The following is a 20,675-nucleotide window of genomic DNA, read 5'->3' on the forward strand; positions in this document are numbered from 1 at the left end:
AGTGAACCAATGTACTGTCACCCAGTGTATGCCATTATTGCAGATTAGGAGTGTATTTTTGCAGGGGAGTTTCATCTCCCTCTATCCACCCTCCCATTTGGGGTCTGTGACCCACCCCCCATCTTAAATATAATGCTACCAAGGTTGCAGTAGCTTTGGGAAAGGCCTAATACGTTAAGTTATCTTCTCCAAGTTGATGCATCCTCGATGGTTTTATATTTCGAGATCAGAGTTATGTGGGTAGAGTCTGTCACACTGGCAGGGCAGGGAAGCTATGCCCCCTGCAAGAACACTGTTACTTTGGAGCCATTCCCTTTATTTTTGGTGGTCTTTTAAGATGGCAGGACAGTGTGGTCGGCATTGGTGGAATTGGGCAGTTTGTCATCGATACACTAAAGTAAACCCAAACTTTCTTACACTGATGTCACGACAGGCATCAGTCCTTTGTATTTGCTGCAAGTAGACCTCATCTCATAGATGTTTTGGTTGCAAGTACCTATAACTGTTGTACATTGGGTCTAAATCCGTTTGAAACGATTGCAGTGGTAGAGACATTTGAGTGATAACTTGGGCCTATTTTGAACAGCAACAAAATAAAACAGCAGAATACCTAGAACAGGTATCGTGCTCAAAGTTGCTAATTTTGCAGTTATGTTTATGGTTTTCTTATGTCTTGTCGAATTTCAGTGTACTGTTTCTTCATGAATAATTTATGTAGTGAGTTTTGAGACCATTTTGAAATTAGTTACTTTGCTCTAACTTAAGAACACATGCTTTTCTTGTGTTCTAATAATAGCTTTAGAAGTTAATTGACTAGCATATTCTTTCATGTACCAGTGACAAAGGACTACGTATGTTGAATAAAATTTCTTTTTACTCCACAGATGCAATTTATGTTACTGTTTAGTCGTCAGGGAAAGCTGCGGCTTCAGAAGTGGTATGTACCACTATCTGACAAGGAGAAAAAGAAAATTACTAGAGAGCTTGTTCAGACTGTACTGGCCAGAAAACCCAAAATGTGCAGCTTTCTGGAGTGGAGGGACCTGAAAATTGTTTACAAAAGGTAGGTTGTGCATTATAGGTTGTGGCATTACAGAGGCTATTTGAATTAAACAAATATTTACAAGACTGAATGTTCAGTGCTGAGACTGCAGTATAGGAAAAATGTATAGAAAGTGCCACTTTTGCAGGCAGGCAAACATGTATTTTTGTGTGTTCATTTGTTCAAAATGTGATGATTAACCTCAGAGGTGGTTCTGCCACATGGTAGCAGTTGCACCACTTGTCAGAATCTTTAGATGCTGTTGCTAATGGCTACCTTTACTTGGCTAAAGCATGTATTACAGATGGCACAGAGGCTCCCATATGTGAGCTCAGTCTGCTTCTTCTATCCAACATGGTTTAGGTTACTTCAGTTACAAAATTATTCTTTAAGCTTTTATATCTTACTATTTTTTTTTCATTTGTTGCATACAAACTTTATTCATTTATTGACTGATTGATAGATGTAGAGTTTGTTCAACTGGGCAGGGCCCATTTTTAGTGGAACCTGAAGTGAAAGCACCAGTAGTGCATACATACTGCAGTCTTCACATGTTTAAATCATGAAAACTCTTTCAAAGTACTCCAAAAATAAATGCATATGATTGTAGAGTTCAGTTTAGTGATGAAAAATCAACATGACTGACAGTTTAGCACAGAGGATTAAACTCTGAGCTGGTAATGAGCTTCATTCTGTAACCCAGCTTTGATTCCCTTAGCTTGCTTTTGTCATTTGTTTGACTGAGTAAATAATAAAAAACAAACCTCAAGCAAAATACTGCACAGTTTGAGTGCCCAAAGAATGCTTCATTTCAGGTTAAACATTCCATCAACAAGCATGACACTGTTCATTGGAGCCCAGTACATAGAATTAGCAAGTGACTAAAGGAAGCTATGATAAACTGACCACATCCAGGACTGGTTTTCTGTGTTGAGTGCCAGGCTGTCCCACACCTCTGAACAGGTAAGTACATATCCAAAAACGAATTAACGAATGCCAAGAGGAATAACCGTATGATAAAATATCAGCTGGCACAGCAGTATTGATAGTTCTAATTTCTGGGGTGAGATGTATGGGATGTGGGGTAGTAATAAAGGCAAAAATTATTAATAGAAGAGTTTCTGTGGCAAGAGAGACAGCAGGTTTTGTGTGTCTGTGTGTCTGTGTGTCTGTGTGTCTGTGTGTCTGTGGTTGTCCCCAGAAGACAAAAAAACGGGAGAAACAATACATCTGAAGTAGGCAGACTTCATTTGTCTGCAACCTGTGGGTTTCGGATCTGACCTCGGATCCGAGCCGGGATTTCAAAAGCTTAGGATCCGAGCTCCTAGCTCCTCCCTCTACCCATAATCCCCTGCCAAGCCCTAACTGACCTCAGATTTCGTTTGCCGCTTTTCAAGTTGCAACGGACTCCTCGAGCTCCTGGTGAAAGATAAGAGTTTTGACTAAAAAATTTTAAAAACTTTAAACTTTTAATATTTAGTTAGTTAGAGTGTATGTGTTAGGCTTTCCTCTCTCTATCTTGTTAATTTTTTTAACGGATTTTGCGTAGTTTGTGTATTTGTTCGTACTGTGTGTTTTAGGCCTGTTAGGGCTTAGGATGTCAGAAGCCCATAAGGCAGTGTTTTCTAAATGTACCGAGTGTGGCCATAAGCTGTCCCCAGCAGATGGCCACACTCAGTGCGTTAAATGCTTGGGGGTTGAGCACCTGTCATCTGGTTGTACCATATGTGCAGGGTTCAACCCCCGGGCTTTAAGGGAGCGGAGGTCGAAGCTTGTTCTGGCGGGACTTCTCCCTCCAGATGCGGCTCCGGCCTCTGCCCCTACTAGCCAGCAGCCTTCCATGGGTGCTGCGGTCTCCCCTCCCCCGGCAGGGACTCAACCTCCCACCAAAAAGCCAGAGGAGAGGGAGACTACAAGGGAGAAAGAGAAGAAGGGGAGACACAAGGAGAGGCACCACAAACGGAGAGCCGAGACCTCAAGTTCGGCTCCTCCGTCTAAACGGGCCTCCCCTGTGTCTTCTAGACCTTCTCCTCGGCTCCACTCCCCTCAGTTCTCTTCTGGGCCGAGGAGGAGGAGGATAGCCCTTCAGTGAGGTTCCCGAGGCGGCTCTCTAGGTCCGCTTCGGTGGCCTCATCTAGATCCACCTTTTCAATGAGTGAAGCAGACATGGACCGGATGATGAGGCGTTTCATCCAGGCCCAGATGCAAATGGGAGTGCTCTTAGCCCCCCCCCCAATCCGGGAGGGGCTTCGACCCCTTTTTTCACCCCCTTGGCTCCTTCTCCGACCCACACCCCGGGTTCGGAGCTGTCGGTGCCGGGCAGAGTTGGATCCGGGGGTGGGTCGTATCCGATAGGTCGGCGCACCTCGGATCCGACCCATCCCTTGAGTGCTTCGGGTACTTCGGACCTGACCTCTCTGAGCCGAGGGCCGAGCCTCGGATCCGAGGGAGCTGGTGTGTCTTCGGCTCCGTCTAAGTCGGAGCACACCGGTCTCTCGGATCCGACGGTTTCGGCACCGACTCCGGTCCGTGCGTCGGATCCGAGTGGGGGTCGGCTCTCGGGGCTTAGAGAAGCTGGCTTCCCCTCGGCCTTCAACGTAGTGGAAAGGGCGCTGTTGAGGACTACCGGACCCCCGGTCCCTGCCACGGCTCCACCCCGCACTCCCTTGCAGCTGGGCCAGGCTCCCATCAGCTGGTCCCAGGGACAGCCCGCCTCGATGTCCCAAGTAGTTCCCTATCTAGCTGCTGAAGAGGACTCCTCGGACAGTCCCCCCGAGGAAGTGCCTTGGAAGCGTAAGTGCAAAAGGAGGCACATGGACTCCCCAGAGTCCATTACCGAAGACACAGACTTGGATGAAGGGGAGGGCTCCCCAAGATCACCAACCCGGAAGACGTCTCCTTTGGAGACATTATGGAGATGTTAAGGATCAGGGGGGGGTGGTCTGCCCCCAAGGCCTCCTCAGACGAGTCTGTGTTCTTGGAGCATTCGAGGCGGGTCCATCTACCTCTTGGGTGTCCCCTCCTGCCGATCCTCTGGTGGACCTTATATCCACCAGAGCATGGAAGGATCCGGACACCGTTGAGCCTGTACCCAAGCGTCCGGACCGTATCCTGAGCCCCCCGGCGGACCGTACTCACTGGAGCAAGGGCCCCCCGGTAGATGCCATGATGATGGCTGCAGCCACGAAGAGGGAGTTAGCACAGGAGAGTCCCTCTATGCATCCTCCGGGCAAAGAGTCCCGCTCGATGGATCGCATTGGGAAGCGAGTTTTTAGTTCAGCAACCTTCTCTTTGAGAGCGCTGAACTACATGGCACATGTCATCAGGATGCAGCGGGACCTGATTAAAGAGTACGCTGCATCCCCCCCAGAGTCCATGTCGGGTGAGGACAAACAAGTGTACTCCACCCGTACTTTAAATATATGGCTTGACAAAAAGAAGTGAAAAAGTAATAGATAAGAAGGAAAAATTGTAAGAATTGCATTATAAAGAGTGGAAAGATTTCTGGGGTAAATGGATCTGTGGAAAAGACAAACAAATATGCAGTTCTTCTTATTCTTTAGTGAGAACTACAATAAAGAGGATGGTGAAGGTGAGAACTACAATAAAGAGGATGGTGAAGGTGTTTAGTGTGGCTGACTGTTATTATTTTCTGTGCATTACCATGGCTTTTGAATAATCAGTAGTAGTATATTTTTAAACACAGATCCCCATTTACCCATTTCAGTTTCAGCCTGAGATCAATATCTGGTTAAGCAATTTGGTGAGTGTCACGCAGTAAACAAATGGAAACAGTGGAAGTCAAAGCCAGGACTTCTGCACAGTATAGGTATATTAGTCATGGTCTGCGCCAAACTGCCTGACAAGAAAATGGAGTTACAATTAACATGAGAATGTTTGAAACTAGTACTGGATATTGGAGGTAAAAGTATTGATTGGTAGCTACAAGTGGATTAGCTATGTCAAGGCTGTCTTTTGAAATTTTGAAGTCCGCAGATGTTGTCTTTGGAATAGTGGAACTGAAAGTGCAGATGTTGGGGGGAATGCATTCCAAGTCCAAGGCAGCAAGGGTGTGCCCCCATGGTGGGGATACACTCCCTTTAAAATCAGTTTAAAGGTGCAACAGCAAGCCATCAATATTTTTTTAATGTGTTGCGAAGCTGTGGATTGAGCCTCACACTTCTTATATCGTCATACTTCTATATTACCTATCCCTAGGTAATGCCACAGGGCATTAGCTATTTAAATACCATGATTATGGTTTAGAAATGAAGGGTGCTCCATTCTTAACAGTTTTGTGCAGAAAATTACAAACTCCAGTTTGGTGGTGGGAGAAGAGCTTTTGGCAGAACATGTCTTGGCTGCTTTTAACAGCATGAAGGTTTGGTATTAGATTTGTGAGACATGATGTGTGGACATTATATGGTATCGACAAGTTAATGTGACTTGTATTAACGTTGTTTTCTAATTTAAACCATTCTAGTTTCTTTGCAGGACTGTACAGAGCAGCTTATTCCAGAATGATTTGGCAATCAGATTTTGTTACCATGTGACAGGATGCTGATATCTTATCAAAGTAGTATGATTAATGTTTGAAGTAGAATCAAGTAGTTTTGGTAAAGCAGGACATTCACTGAAATTAGTTATAATTCAGCAGTGAGGTTATACTTGACTTTGTAGTCATAGCATATGTTTTTTCTGACATCTTTTGAAAGAGTACAGGATATGTTCATCAGACATCTATTTTGGTGTTTGAGAAACCCCAGGTACATTATTGAAGTGACGTAGTCCCATGTGTTGCAGTAATCTAATGCTGCTAAAGCTGTTATTTTGACCTAAAGACAAATGAATAGCATGCATGTTATATTTGATATGTTTAGCTTTAGAGACTGTAATTAACCAGTGGTCAAAGCACCTCAGGCCTTCTGGCAGCATAGCCTGTGCTTCTTTAATGGAGTCAGCTTGACACAGTAGAGTGGTATCATCTTTGTAATGAGCTAGATGGAGTGTTGGAGCGGCTGACCATGTTGTTGACAGGCAGTATACACAAGAAAGGGCAAAGTACCTACCTTGGTGAATATCTGTAGGTAGTTGGCATGGTTCTTATTAAGGCAGCTTTCCATTTACCTTTTGTTGGCAGCCTTGAAGTTAGCTGAACTAAGGAATACTTATTTATAAACAAAAGATAAAAACTGCAAGTACTGATTTACTCTTGCCCTCAAACGCAAACAACCCAGTCAAGACTACTGTAAATGCAATCACATCTTCTGCTGAAACAAAAGAAAAAATATCTACTAACCCTAGTGCTTCTGACACCTACACTGTTAATTTAATGATTACTTTCAGTCTGTTTTACAAGTTTGTGCTGTATAAAACTTCTCCTCTTTTTAATTTCAGTTACAAAACGCTAGTTGCCAGCTGGTAAACAACTCAAATAAAAGTACCCCTTAGCCTAATTGTTGAATGAATATCTTCAGATCTGAAGTAGGTACTTCATTTGTCAGCAACCTTTGGGTATCTGATCCGATCTCTGATCCGAGCCGGCAACTTGTTTCACAGCTATCAGATCCGTGCTCCTAGCTCCTCCCCTTACCCATAATCCCCTGCCAACCCTGACTGACCTCAGATCTAGTTTGCTACGCTTAGTGAAAGCAGCTAGATTCAGAGCTCCTAGTATATGCAGATAAGTTTTCAACTTATTATACTTATTGTTGTAAATTTTTAGTAAAAGGTTGAGTGTTAGGTTCCCTTTTATTTTAGCCTTAGAATCTTGTATTTAGAATCTTGTATTTTTTGTTATTGTAAATTCCTCCCCTCCCTCGCTGGTGCATAGTGTTTGTGTGGGTCGGTGTGTGTTTGGGGCCTTGTGTGAGTGAGTTTGCTTTTTTTTTGTAGTATCATGTCAGAGGCCCCAAAACCGATCTTCTCTAAATGCACCGAGTGTGGCCATATGCTTTCACCGGTGGATGGCCACACTCAGTGTGTTCGGTGCCTTGGGGTTGAACACCTGTCCTCAGGGTGCACTATCTGCGCGGGGTTCAACCCCAGGGCACTGAAAGAGCGGAAGTCGAAGCTGATCCTGGCGGGACTTTTGCCCTCGGATTCGGCTTCGGCCTCCGGTGCTCCCGTGGCCTCACCCCAGTCCTCGGTGGCGGCCACTCCTGCCTCTCTCCCCCCGGCTGGGACTAACTCCCGCTACGGCGCCAGAGGAGAGGGAGGCCAGAAGAGAGAAAAAGAGGGCGAAGCACCACAAGCGGCGGGCTGAGGCCTCTGCTTCAGCCCCCCCCGGCTAAGCGGGCTTCTCACTCCATGGCTTCCAAGTCTCCTCCTCGGCTCCGGTCCCCATGCTTCTCACCGGGACCCGAGGAGGAGAAGACCCGATCTCAGTCGAGGTCATCGAGGCCGCCCTCCTGGCCCGCCTTGGTGGCCTTGTCGAGATCCACTTATAGCCTGTCAGATGCAGACTTGGACCAGATGATGCGAAGGTTCATCCAGGCCCAGCTGCAGATGGGAGTGCTCCTACCTCCCCCCTTCAAGGGGGAGCTCAACGCCTTTTTTTGCCCCGATAGCTCCTTCTCCGACCCTCTTCCCGGGTTCGGAGTGCCCAGAGCCGGGCAGCGTTGGAGCCGGGGGTGGGTCGGCGCCGACAGTGCTTGGTACTTCGGCTCCGACCTTTCCCCTCGAGTTTGTCGGGTCCGTCCTTGTCGGATCCAAGCTCTCGGAGCCGTGGGCTGAGCTTCGGATCCAAGGGATTCAGTGTGCCTTCGGCTCCGTCCAGGTCGGAGCACATGGGTCCTTCGGATCCGATGGTTTCCGCTCTGGTTCCGATCCCCCCCATCGGATCCGAGTGGGAGTCTGCTCTTAGATCTGAGAGAGAGCGACTCTCCCTCAGCCTTCGATGCGGTGGAGAGGGCTCTGTTGAGTGCATCCGGACCCCCGGCCCTTGCCTCGTCCCCATCCTGCACTCCCTCTCAGCTGGGTCTGGCTTCCATCGCCCGGCCACAGGGACAGCCTGCTTCGATGTCCCAGGTCATTCCTTTGGAACAAGATGTTGCTGGTGAGACTTCCTCGGACAGCCCCCCCCCGAGGATGTTCCTCATAAGCGGAAGTGTAAGAGGAGGCACGTGGACTCCCCTGAGTCCTTAACAGAAGACATGGACTTGGATGAAGGGGGAAGGCTCCCCAAGGTCACCCCCCTCCCGAGGATGTCTCCTTCGGAGACATCATGGAAATGCTCAGGATTGGGGGGGGTGGTCTGCCCCCAAGGCTTCTTCCGTGTTCCTGGAGGCGTTCGAAGCAGGCCCATCTACCTCTTGGGTGTCCCCTCCGCCCGATCCCCTGGTGGACCTTATTACCACCAGGGCGTGGAAGGAGCCGGACACTGTGGAGCCAGTTCCCAAACGCCCCGATAGGATTCTGAGCCCCCCTTCAGAGAGGTCTCACTGGAGCAAGGGTCCCCCCGTAGATGCCATGTTGGTGGCGGCAGCCACTAAGACGGAGTTAGCTCAGGAGAGCCCCTTGGTCCATCCACCGAGCAAAGAGTCCCGCTCGATGGATTGCCTAGGGAAGCGCGTCTTTAGTTCAGCGACCTTCTCAGTAAGGTCCCTGAACTACATGGCACACATTATTAGGATGCAGCGAGACCTTATCAAAAAGTACACTGCTTCCCCCCCTGGAGTCCATGTCGGCGGAGGACAAACAATTGTATTCCACTCGCATGGCCAAAAATACCTCTATGCGGCTTTTGTCCCATGCTACAGAGGGAGCCACTAGAGCCAGTGGAGCAGGCCTAGTCATGAGATGCCAGGCCTGGCTCCGACATTGTGACTTTGCGGAACCCTTCAAGGCGTCATTTGCGAATGCCCCTTTTGATGGTTCTGCCTTATTTGGCAAGACAGTTCGCGAGACTTTAGTCCAGAGCAAAAAGGACGGGAAGACATTGTCTGCCATTGGAGTCTGCTTCTCTGCTCCCCAGAGGTCCTTCTCTAAGAACCAAAAGGGACAGAAGAAGATGTGGTTCTGGAAATCGCAACATTCCCAGCCTGCTCCAGACAACCAGTCCTTCCGTGGCAGAGGAGGACGGGGAGGACGCCTCCCTAGAGGCAGAGGGGGCCCGAAGAATTTTGGGTCCAGAGAAACCTTCTCTGATCGGCCCACGCAGCAACCCTGAGTGGTTGCCCGACTGCTCCACTCTGGAGGCAGTCGGGGGGAATTTCTCGAGGCACCTGGCAGCTTGGGAGTCCATCACATCAGATCGCTGGATGCTTCGTATCATATCCAGAGGTTACCAAATTCCCCTCTATCATGTCCCCAAACTCAGAAACCTCCCCGATGTACCAGTCAATCAGAGGGAGGTAGCAGCTGCAGAAATTCAGCAGCTCCTAGAAAAAAGAGCCATCCAACCCATCCCCCCAGACCAGCACGGATTAGGTTTTTACTCCAGGTTCTTTCTGGTGCCAGAAAAGATGGGGGACTTGAGGCCAATTCTCGACCTCTCCCTTTTGAACCTGTCAGTAACCAAACAAAAATTCCGGATGGTCACTCTTCAATCCATCCTCCTCCTATTGCGGGAGAACGACTGGATGTGCTCAATAGACCTCAAGGATGCGTGCTACCACATTCTGATGGACAGACGATCCAGGAGGTTCCTCTGCTTCCGGCTGGGAGCCAGTCACTACCAGTTCAGGGTCCTTCCCTTTGGCCTCACCACAGCCCCCAAGTTGTTTACCAAAGTATTAGCAGTGATAGCGGCCCACCTGAGACTCCAGGGAATGCAGGTTTTTCCATACCTGGACGACCGGCTCCTGACCGCCCCGACAAGGCATCTACTTTGCTCAGCCAGGGACTACTTCCTCCGGCTTGCTCCTCAGCTGGGCATCACCATCAACAGGGACAAATCTGCTCTTGCTCCGACTCGGGTGATAGAGTTTATAGGGGCCAAATTGGATACAAGAAACCTTCTAGCATTCTTGACTGCGGAACGACTACAAAACCTGAGGCTTCATGTGCGGGCCATCCTCCAATTAGAAGCCCCATCGGCGGAGTTGGTCCTGAGGGCTCTAGGCTCCATGGCGGCGGCAATCACTCTTTTGCCATTGGCTCGTCTAAATATGAGGGTCCTGCAATGGACCCTTCAAGTACAGTGGTCCTTTCTACATTACCCCCTAAGCCATCCTATTCCCCTCAGCAGGGCTTGCAGGAGGGTTCTCTTATGGTGACTCCAATCTTCGGACCTCCATACGGGACGTCCCTTCTCCACGCCTCCTCCCCTCGCCATGGTGACCACGGACGCCTCTCGCCTCAGGTGGGGTGGGGGGGCATTGCTCAGATGAGGGCGGTGCTGTTAGCGTTGCAAGCACTTCAGAACCTTCTTCCTGTAGGAACTATTGCGATCCAGACAGACAACATGTCAGTTGTCTGGTACATCAACAAACAGGGGGGAACCAAGTCCTATCCTCTCTGTCAAGAGGCCATGAGAGTGTGGGAATAGGCGACCTCCACCAACCGCTTTCTTATTGCGACACACATTCCGGGATGGACCAACATTCTGGCGGACAGTCTCAGCCGCACCATCCTTTCCCCTTACGAGTGGTCTCTCAATCCCCAGGTAGCGAAGCGGATTTTTGCCGAATGGGGGCAACCCTGTTGCGATCTCTTTGCTTCTCCCTCAAATACGAAATGCAACAGTTACTTCCCTCTAATTCCCCCCTTTGGGGAATCCCTGAGAGACGCTCTGGTGCATGCTTGGCCTCCCGGTCTACTTTATGCTTACCCACCTCTACCTCTGATGCTGAAACTCCTACAGAAAGCCAGTCGGTTGGGGAGCAGAATGATCCTCATTGCCCCATTCTGGCCTCGTCAAGCGTGGTTCCCTTACCTGTGGTCTCACCTGGTAAATCCTCCTTGGATTCTGGATCCCCTACCGGATCTAATATCTCATCCCCTGAATCTCCCGATCCCGAATCTGGACAACCTCAAGTTGACAGCTTGGCTGCTCCGGTTCCACTCCTAATCAGGACTCCTGGAATCTCTTCCCCAGTTAAAGCCATCCTTGTAGCAGCACATAAACCTTCCACTAGGAAGGTGTATCGCAGTAAGTGGAAACGTTTCTCCATCTGGGCGGAGAATCATAACTTGGATCCCTGCACAGCGCCGTTACCGACTGTGTTGGATTTCCTTACAGGTCTGTTTCATCAGGGGGTTAACTGCTCTACGGTCAAGGTTCAACTGGCAGCTATCTCTCATTACCATGTGGTACATGAGTCAGGTCTCTTGATTACTGCTAAATTGTGTAAAACCTTTCTAAAGGGTACCATCCTGCTCAGACCTCCTGTCAAGGAAGTTATACCCCCTTGGGATTTATCCCTAGTCCTACAGGCATTGACAGCTCCCCCTTTTGAACCTGCTGCTTCGGTTGATCTTAAGTACCTATCTTGGAAAGTGGTGTTCCTTGTCGCTATTACTTCAGCGAAAAGAGTTTCTGAGCTTCAGGCCCTTTGTGTAAAACCCCCGTACTTGGCTTTTCACCAGGATAGAGTGTACCTCAGGACCAACCCCTCATTTCTTCCCAAGGTGGCTTCAGAGGCCAATATCAATCAATCCATTAACCTGCCAGTCTTCTTTCCTAAGTATCAGAACAAAGGAGAATACAAACTGCATTAGTTAGATGTGCATAGACAACTGCGCTTTTACATTCACAGGACTGCTGGTCATAGACAATTCGACCAGTTGTTCATGTCCTTTGCCAAATTTAACTTAGGTAAACCTGTCTCTAAGGTCACTTTATCATGATGGATCTCACAGTGTATTCTATCGGCCTATGAAAGGTCTGGGAGGCCCGCACCTCAGGGAGTTTGTGCACACTCTACTCGCTCTATATCTATCTCAGCTGCCTTTAGGTCTAGAGTGTCTGTAGATGATATTTGCTCCGCAGCTACTTGGGCCTCATCTCATACCTTTATCAACCATTATAAGCTGGACGTTATCTCCAGAGGGAGAGCATCTTTTGGCTCCGCAGTGCTCCGGAATATCCTTCCATGATGGCCGCCCAAGATGGTTGCTGACAAATGAAGTACCTACTTCAGATTAAGAAGTTAGGCACTCACCATAACATTCCATCTGAGTAGGAAACTTCATTTGTCTGCAACCATCCCCCCCTCCTTCCCCCTGACCTTCAGAAGTTTTAGTCCCTGGATGTTCTTTTTCTAGTCCCCTACGGGACGTATTTAACCTTTTTAGCTGCTTGTATGAGGGCAAACTTGATCTGAGGTCAGTCAGGGTTGGCAGGGGATTATGGGTAAGGGGAGGAGCTAGGAGCTCAGATTTGATAGCTGTGAAACAAGTTGCCAGCACGGATCCAAGATCGGATCCGATACCCAAAGGTTGCAGAGAAATGAAGTTTCCTACTCAGATGGAACGTTATGGTGAGTACATAACTTCTTATTTCCTTTGCTGGTGACAGAAGCTCAGTCATTGCCCATTAATTTGCTCATAAACCGAAGCTTTAGAGAAAACACAGACCCTTCGGACTATGGAAGGATGACACCCATACATCTCTTCAAAACTGTGAACTTTCTCCTCTTTCAAACATCTTGGAGAAAAGTCTGGAGCAAACTCCTCATACATGAAGAAACGCAGTATTTTTTTCCCAAAATGTAGCAGGGTTATTGGACAGAACAAGGAGGAAAAACAGCTCTCTTCTATTTATCTGCTCAGAACTAAAATAAAGGAAGGGGCTGTGATTATCCCTTCTTGCTCTCACCAAGCCCTCTGATGTCATCTGCTCTCCTCTTGCTCACAAAGCTGCCCAAGTTGGAACTAAGCCAGTCTCAATTTTTTTTTATTCTGCTGCAAGTCATTTATACTATTTTGTTATATATGTCATTTCCGCAGATCTCATCCCTGGTGAGTTGGCAGTGTTTTGACATATTGTGTGGAATAAAACGTCTTCATGGAGAATTGTGCATTATATGCTATTTTAGCAAGAAGCGTTTCCAGAACTCCATACATTTTGATCACTTTTCTGGGTTGCTTGTTTTTTAGTGCACTGATGCGGTCTTTTTGGTTGGCATGCATCACCAGCAACTGACCTTGCAAGGGTAATAACCAGTTTAATGACTGAGGGTATAAAGAAAAGTATTCAGTGTAAAATACTCTTACTTGAATATTCATCTTTTGTGGGTGTATTGTAAAGACCATTTGGGCTAGCCCATATATATTAATGTAATCCTGTGCAAATGAAGCACCATTATTGTTCGATTCAGTATTGAAGTATTCCATAATATTCTGAGCATCTAAGTTTTCATTTTTTTTCCCAGTGGCTCATACCTCCATTAAGATTTTGAGCATTTTTTTGGGGGGGAGAGGGGTTCAGTAACTTTATAAAATGACATGACTCATTTGCATGTTTTGAAGCAATACCTCAGTACCATTTATTTGAAGGGGTTGTATGCAATCACAGATGCAGTTGAAGGGATACTCCACCAACACTATTCTAAGGTTTTTAATTTCTGAATATGTGCTGTAAAAGATACTTGTATGTCCAATATCTACATTTAGCAAAGTTTCAGAAATTAAGTCGATAACTTTACATGTGCAGTAAAGCACCGAGTTTTTCACCTTGTAATACATACATTTGATATTGATTATGTAGGAGTTTGACACTTGTGGGTCTGCTAGATTTTTTTTCTTTGACGAATTATTAATATATTGGGAAACGTAGGGCCTGGATTACGATGACTTTCACATGCAGGAATGAACTAGTAAAGTAACACATGGAACTGAGTTTTTCTTGTATCTGAATACGAGATATAAATGTTTTTTGTGTGGCATAGTGGTGCAAAGGTTAGCATTCCTGTCTTGCAGCACTTGGTTTTCTAGTTCATTTCTCATTCGGGGTGCCTTGTGTGTAAAGTTGACACATTTTCAATATGTCAGTGTGGGTTTTTCATGGGTGCTCTACTTTCCTCCCATATCACAAAAATATGCAGTATATGAATTGATGATGATCCTTCAAATCCATTAGATTATCCACAGGCATGCATGTGATATGTAAGTAAGCATATGTGTTGGTATATTGTAAAGGATTGGTGCCCTGTCCAGTATTCATTTATCCTGACTTGCACGCATTGTGTGCTTGGGAGAGCCTGTGTCTCCATTGTGATCTTGAACTAGATTGTGGGTAATGAAGGTATTAATAGTTATAAAGGGTTTGTTTAGTTTGAAGCCTATTTGCCTGGAATTTGCTATATAGTAATTAGCTGTCCATAAATACACAGAAAACGACCATGATGCTGTTTGGCGCAGCTCATAAACTAAGGAATGTTACAGATTCTGTATCAGTGGCCCTACTGGATCTTTCCTTCCCAGCACCTTTGTGCAGGGGTATCTAGGTTGTATCTTGGATGAAAACCTCTCTTTGGTGCTCATACTGAAATGCAAGTTAATAAAGTACTAACCCAATTGAAAGTATATTACAAAATTTCTCACTGGCTCTTTACTGAGGGCAGGCAGGTTATAGCAGTTAACTTGCTTCTCCCCAGACTTCAGTGTCATCTTTCTGTAATTGTGTGCCTGTCTGCCAAAAGTACTGCTCTCTTACAAACTGCTGAAAACAAAATCCTCAGATTCATCAGTCTAGCTGTGACAGCAAACTATACCACTGTACTACACTAAAAGCAAATAGTTGGCGTTCTGTAACAGCAATGCTACTGCTCACTACATTCACCATTAAAATCTTGCACAACAGATACTGCTCCTTCCTCTCAACAAACTTCAGCACAGAAGCCAGAATTGCACCTTCAGTAGCAGCAACAGCATTCAGCTGTATAGAGCATCATTTGTCCTGAGCAAATGCAGAAGGGCATTTGCCAGAACAGTACTTGTGGCCGGAATGATATTCCAGAGAGTATTGAAAACCTTGAGAGTTTAGTCTTTAAAAAAAAAAAAACAGTCCATGACCATCAAGTCAAACAGAGCACATGTGAAGGGATTTGGATGTTAGGGATACTGGCTAATGGCAATGTGTTTTACCTCTTGCATGCTGTAATCTTTGCATTTTAACAAACGATTTTGTCTGTAGCTGTTGACTTTATACCAGAATGAGAGAAATTGACTTTTGAATTCTGACAGAATGCTGCCCACCTTTCCTAATTTGCTTACATTGATATTTTTTTATTTATTTATTTTATTTAACATTTGATTACCGGAAATGTCCGACTGGACAAAAATCCTTTTTCAGCAGAGGACCAGGGAGAAACGCTCCACATTTAACATGTAACAATGATTATAATTACAAATACAAGGTTTACATATACAATGACTTGACATTTGTTTTAAACGTATAACACTGGATAAAAGTACATTCATGTAAATATTCTTATTAATGGTATTATTCATAGTTTAGTAGAGGAAAATAAATAATTATTCTTTAAAAAAAATCAGTGAAAAAATCTGTCAGGAAAATGAGTGACTTATACAATGTAAACCAGGTATTATTAATAACAATCAGTGGGTGAGGAATTTTCATAGCTATACTACATTGATTAGTAGTATATAGTAGTAGGTGATATGGAGAGTAAAGGTTTTGAAACATAGTTGCAACACAAGGAGAATAGTTTTACTCTTGTACTTGAATACATGCTTTAAATTGTAATAAGAAAGGGTAGACATATGTTGAAAGGTGAGATGAGATCTGATTTGTGTGAAGAAAGTACAGTTGTGTACACTTACCATAAATGTAGATGTTCGAGTGTATTCACTGTTGCAGTCATCACATTTGGGTTATCTGCCTGCAGGTAGCCCTCAGCCGGCCTGAATACCAGAGTCTTGGGATTTCTGTGTCAGATGCTGTCGCTTCTTCCATGGCGTCAGGTCATCAGGGGTATAAAATATGCAGCCGACGTCATTGCATCAGTTTTTCTTGCCCCAGATGTCTGGTGCTCCCCCCCAATAGGAAGCAATTATATGGTGTGGAACACCCCCAGTAAAAAGCAAATATACATTGTATAAGATATGCCAAACCAAAAAGGATAGGTGAAAGCAAAGACAATCAGGGGGCTGGAGGGAGGGTAACCAGGACTGCAACAGTGAATACACTCGAACAACTACATTTATGGTAAGTGTACACAACTGTACTATGTTCTTCCTGTTTCACTGTTGCAGTCATCACATTTGGGTTGATTTCCAAAGCTAAGGAAGGATGGAGGTAGATTAAAAAACATTAGGGCTGGCAATCGGGCCCTGTAAGACTGCTGTGGCAAATCCAGCTCTGGATTTAGAAAAAATAGGCAAGTGGTAATGCTTGGTGAAAGCGTATACAGAGCTCCAGGTTGCAGCTTCCAGGATGTCCCTGGTAGGGACTCCTCTGAGAAAAGCAGTAGAGGTAGATGTAGCCCTAGTGGAATGTGTTCTTATCTCCTGTGGGGTAGGTTTTCCATGGTGCTTGTAGCAGGAGTGGATGCAGTATGCTATCCATTTGAAAATGGTTTGCGTTGAAATGGTCTTCCCCTCTGCCCCTGCAGCAAAGCTGACTAGTGGCTGGTCAGCTTTTCTGAGAGGCTTAGTCCTGTCCAAATAGAATCTATGCTGCCTGTGCATGTCCAGAGAATGCAGTATCCTTTCCTCTTTTATTCTGAGGATTAGGGAAAAAAGTAGACACATGAATGGGCTGGTTTTAAACTACCCTAGACACCACCTTGGGCATAAAGGATGGGTTGGTCCTGTGGGAAACCTTGTCTGCATGGAAGATAATGAAGGGTTCCACTGCCATAAGGGCCTGCAGTTCAGACACTCTTCTTGCTGAAGTGATGGCTAGAAGGAAGGCTGTTTTCCAAGAGAGGAATTTCAACTTTGCTGTAGCAGCCGGTTCAAAGGGGGGGAAGAGTAAGTTTTTCCAATGCAAAGTTAAGGTCCCAGGCTGGAGTGGGAGCTCGGCTGGGGGGGGGGGTCTTAAATTTTTGACCCTCTAAGGAACTGTTTTACCAGAGGATGAGAGAAGGGGGTGGCTCAGTATTATAATGAGCAGAGATGGCTGAGACATGAATCTTAATTGAAGAGGAGAGGCCCTTGTGTAGCATTTCTGTTAAGTAATCTAGTATATGAGGTAAGCTGGGCACCATTGTGCCCCTCCCCTGAGACTGGCTCCAGGAACAGTATCTTTTCCACTTTTCTGAATAGGATTTTCTAGTACTAGGCCTCCTTGCCTCAAGAATGACGTCCAACACCTGCTTACTGAGGGTTGCTAGAGGTGGGCTCAGGGGATTAGCCAGGTTGCAAGGTTCAGGGTTTGAAGCTGAGGGTGCAGAATCTGGCCCGCCTGCTGGGACAGCAGGGAAGGGGTCTGAGGCAGGTGCCATGGTTGTAACACTGTCAGACTGCGCAAAAGAGGGTACCAGTGCTGGCGTCGCCAGTCTGGTGCAATCAGGATTGTCCTTGGCTTGCCCTGTTTGATCTTCAGTAGAACCTTTTGAGAGGAGAGGCAGAGGGGGAAAGGCATAGACTGAGAGGCTTTCTCAGGTAAAGGACAGAGCATCCACTTTCCAAGCTTGACTGTGGGGAGTTCTGGTGCAGTATTTGTTCAATTGATAGTTCTGAGGGGAGGCAAACAGGTCCACCTCTGGTGTCCCCCATCTGTTCCTCAAAAGCTTGAATATATTGGGTTCCAATTTCCAGTCATGTAGGTACATGAGATTTCTGCTTAAGTTGTCTGCCAGTGAATTTAGTTTGCCTGGCAGGAATTGAGCTTGTAGGTGCACTTGGTTGCTCAAGGCTGTGTTCCACAGAGCCATGGCTAGTCTGTAGAGTGGGTAGGAATGGGTTCCCCCCTGCTTGTTTATGTACCACATAACTGGTGTTGTCTGTCTTTACCAATAGTTGTCCTGGAAGAATACGGTCTTTAAAGGCTGTCAGAGCATTCTGTACAGCTAACATTTCTTTTTGATTGATATGCAGGTGCATCTGATTTGGGTTGCATTTGATTTGAATGCACTGCCCTGCCATGTGAGCCCTCCATGCAGAGTCTGATGTGTCTGTTGTTAGGGTTTGGGCGGCAGGAGGTAGAGTGAAAGGGAGGCCCTTGTTGTGGTTGCAGGCCTCTGCCCACCAAAGGAACTCTGCCCTTAGACACGGAATGATAGGAATTATTGTTTCCAGGTCATGAGAATGTTGACACCTTAGACTGTTTAGATACCATTGAAGTTTCCTCATATGCAGTCTTGCATATGGAATTAACAGAATGCAAGAGGTCATGAACCCCAGAGCTTGCAGTATTTTCCTTGCAGATAGTTGGGTTTTTGTGGCCAATAGGTTGAAGTCGGTTGTCAAATAAATTTGTTTCTCTGGAGTGAGGAATGCCATCTGGGAAATTGTGTTCAAGCTTGCTCTTGCTCCCAGGAATACAATCTGTTGGCAGGGTACTAGGTGTGATTTCTTTTCATTGATGGTGTACCCCAGTGAAGTTAGAAGTCTCTTTACAAATGCCAGGTGCTGTAATAGCAAGTCCTGACTTTCTGCCTGAATCAGAAAAGTCGTCCAAGTATGGGTAAATCTGAATACTTCTCTGCCTGCAAAATGCAATGGCTGGAGCTAGGCACTTTGTGAATACCCTGGACGCAGTAGATAAGCTAAAGGGAAGTGCAGAGAACTGATACTGCCCTGAAGCGTAGGTATTTCCTGCAAGATTTCCTTATGGGGATGTGCAGGTAAGCTTCTTTTAAGTCTAGGGTTGCCAGCTAGGCATCATTGGCTAGCATAGGAAGCAGCTGTTGGAGAGATAGCATTTTGAATTTTGGAACCACCAGAAAGGTGTTGAGAATAGACAGATCCAGGAATAGGATGCCAGGAGTTTTCTTTTCTGGGAACCAGGAACAGTCTTGAATAAAAGCCTTGTCCCCTTTGTTCTGCTGGGAGAGGTTGAATAGCCCTGATGATGAGGAGAGAAAGTACTTGCTTTTGGGCCTCTGGTTTGGGGGGACGTCTGGTCATCCACTTAGGGTTGGAAGTGAGTGGAAGTAGAATCTGTATCCTAGGGAAACAATGTTTAAAACCCATTTGTCTTGGGTAATGTATTCCCATTTTTTTGCATGCAGGGCGAGCTTTCGTCCTAAAAGTGCAAGTAGTTGAGCAAGGCTTGGAAGAGTTAAGGATAAGTCATTGTGCAATTTTACCATAGGGGGTGGCTTACTACTCCCTGTTTTGGAGGTGGGAGCACCCCACTGCTTAGATCTATGCATAACTTGAGACTGAAGTCTTGGTGGTCTGCTGCCCCTGGGTTTAGACTAAGAAGGCCTGGAAGGGACCACTTCTTTGAAGGCCAATGCCTACTGAATCTAGGTGGCTGTACCTGTAAGAAATCTTTAACCGTTTGCATAGATTTAGCTTTTTCCTCCATCCTTTTGAGGACTACTTCTGCTTTATTGCCAAATAGGCGCTCTTAGTTTAAGGGTGCATCCAGTAAATTTGCTTTTACATGATATGACAAGTTTTGTTCCTTAAGCCAAGCATGCCTTCTAAGTACAGACCCAGTGACAGCAGCCCTGCAAGATGCTTCTAAAGCATCAAAACCACACTGCAAAATATGTTTACCAACTTGGTCAGCAGAATGCATTAACTCTTGTAAATCTTTGTGTTCTGCACAGTCAGGAATCAACATCTTTATTTGTTTAATTAGCCCCATAATATGCTGCTGATACTTTAACATATGAAACTGGCAATTTAAAGCCCTAATGGCCAGAGTAGCAGAGGTGTATACCTTCTTACCCCAGCTGTCTAAAGCCCTAGAATCCCTGTCAGAAGGGGTAGGATTTTGGGTAGTAGTAGCCTTAATGTCTTTTGGTCTCTGGGAAATGGTCTCTGGATCCGCAGTAGGATTCTTGAAAAGGAATTTGTAAGAGTCAGGTATTCTATAGTACCTGTCAGGTTTCCTGGGAGCTGGAGGCAAAGTATCCGGGGTAAGGCTGGATTCCAAGGAAACATCATCTACAATCTCCAGAACAGGAGGGATAGTTAGAGGCCTGTGCTGAGGCAGGTTTAAAAGTTCCCAGAGTCTCTTTTTGGACTGAGAATAGTCCTGGCTTTCCCAGCGGAAATGCTCCCTAAGGGTATGCAAGGTTTCACCAAAAGAAAAATCTTCTGGAGGGGAAGAAGAGGGAATGGAATTCTCTACATCAGAATCCTCATAGGTAGAAAGGGGTACATCCTGGTAGTCAGAAGGAACAGAGATAATCAGATTCCTGATCAGAAGAATTAAAAGGAAAATTAGTTCTAGGTCTCTTAGAGGGTGAAGGCTGACTTCCCCTAATTAAGGTAATAAGGTCTTCAGCCATTGTAATTATTTGTTTTTGAGGCATGTGAGCCTGAAAATGTGCTTTGGTCATCGGTTTCCTAGGCGTAGTGCTAACTTTAGGACAGGAATTCAGTATTTTGGCTTGAAACGAAGTCGTCGGTTTAATATGAAAATTGGTAGGCCTGAATACACCCTCAGAAGCCGGTGCCTGCACAGCGGCTCCGGACCCATCCAAGGTAGAGACATCCGCAGGTTCCATAGTCGAAGAACCATCTTGCGGCATACCAGACTCCGAATGGGTCTCAGTAGAGGACTGTGAATCTGTAGAAGCGAGTATCAGGGGCTGCGAAA

The 20,675-nt window shown here is 46.1% G+C and overlaps 1 protein-coding gene across 1 annotated transcript in view; it reads left to right on the forward strand.

Moving 5' to 3' along the window:
• The window catches only part of AP1S2 (adaptor related protein complex 1 subunit sigma 2), a 668,868-nt gene that overhangs the window by 88,181 nt on the left and 560,012 nt on the right, over positions 1-20,675 (forward strand). The window contains exon 2 of the mRNA XM_044073069.1: positions 885-1,063. Within this exon, the coding sequence (XP_043929004.1) occupies positions 885-1,063 (179 nt within the window). The remainder of the gene's footprint in view (positions 1-884; positions 1,064-20,675) is intronic.

The sequence above is a fragment of the Protopterus annectens genome, chromosome 5.part1 (assembly GCF_019279795.1).
Source record: "Protopterus annectens isolate FY-2018-M chromosome 5.part1, PAN1.0, whole genome shotgun sequence".
NCBI lineage: Eukaryota > Metazoa > Chordata > Ceratodontiformes > Protopteridae > Protopterus > Protopterus annectens.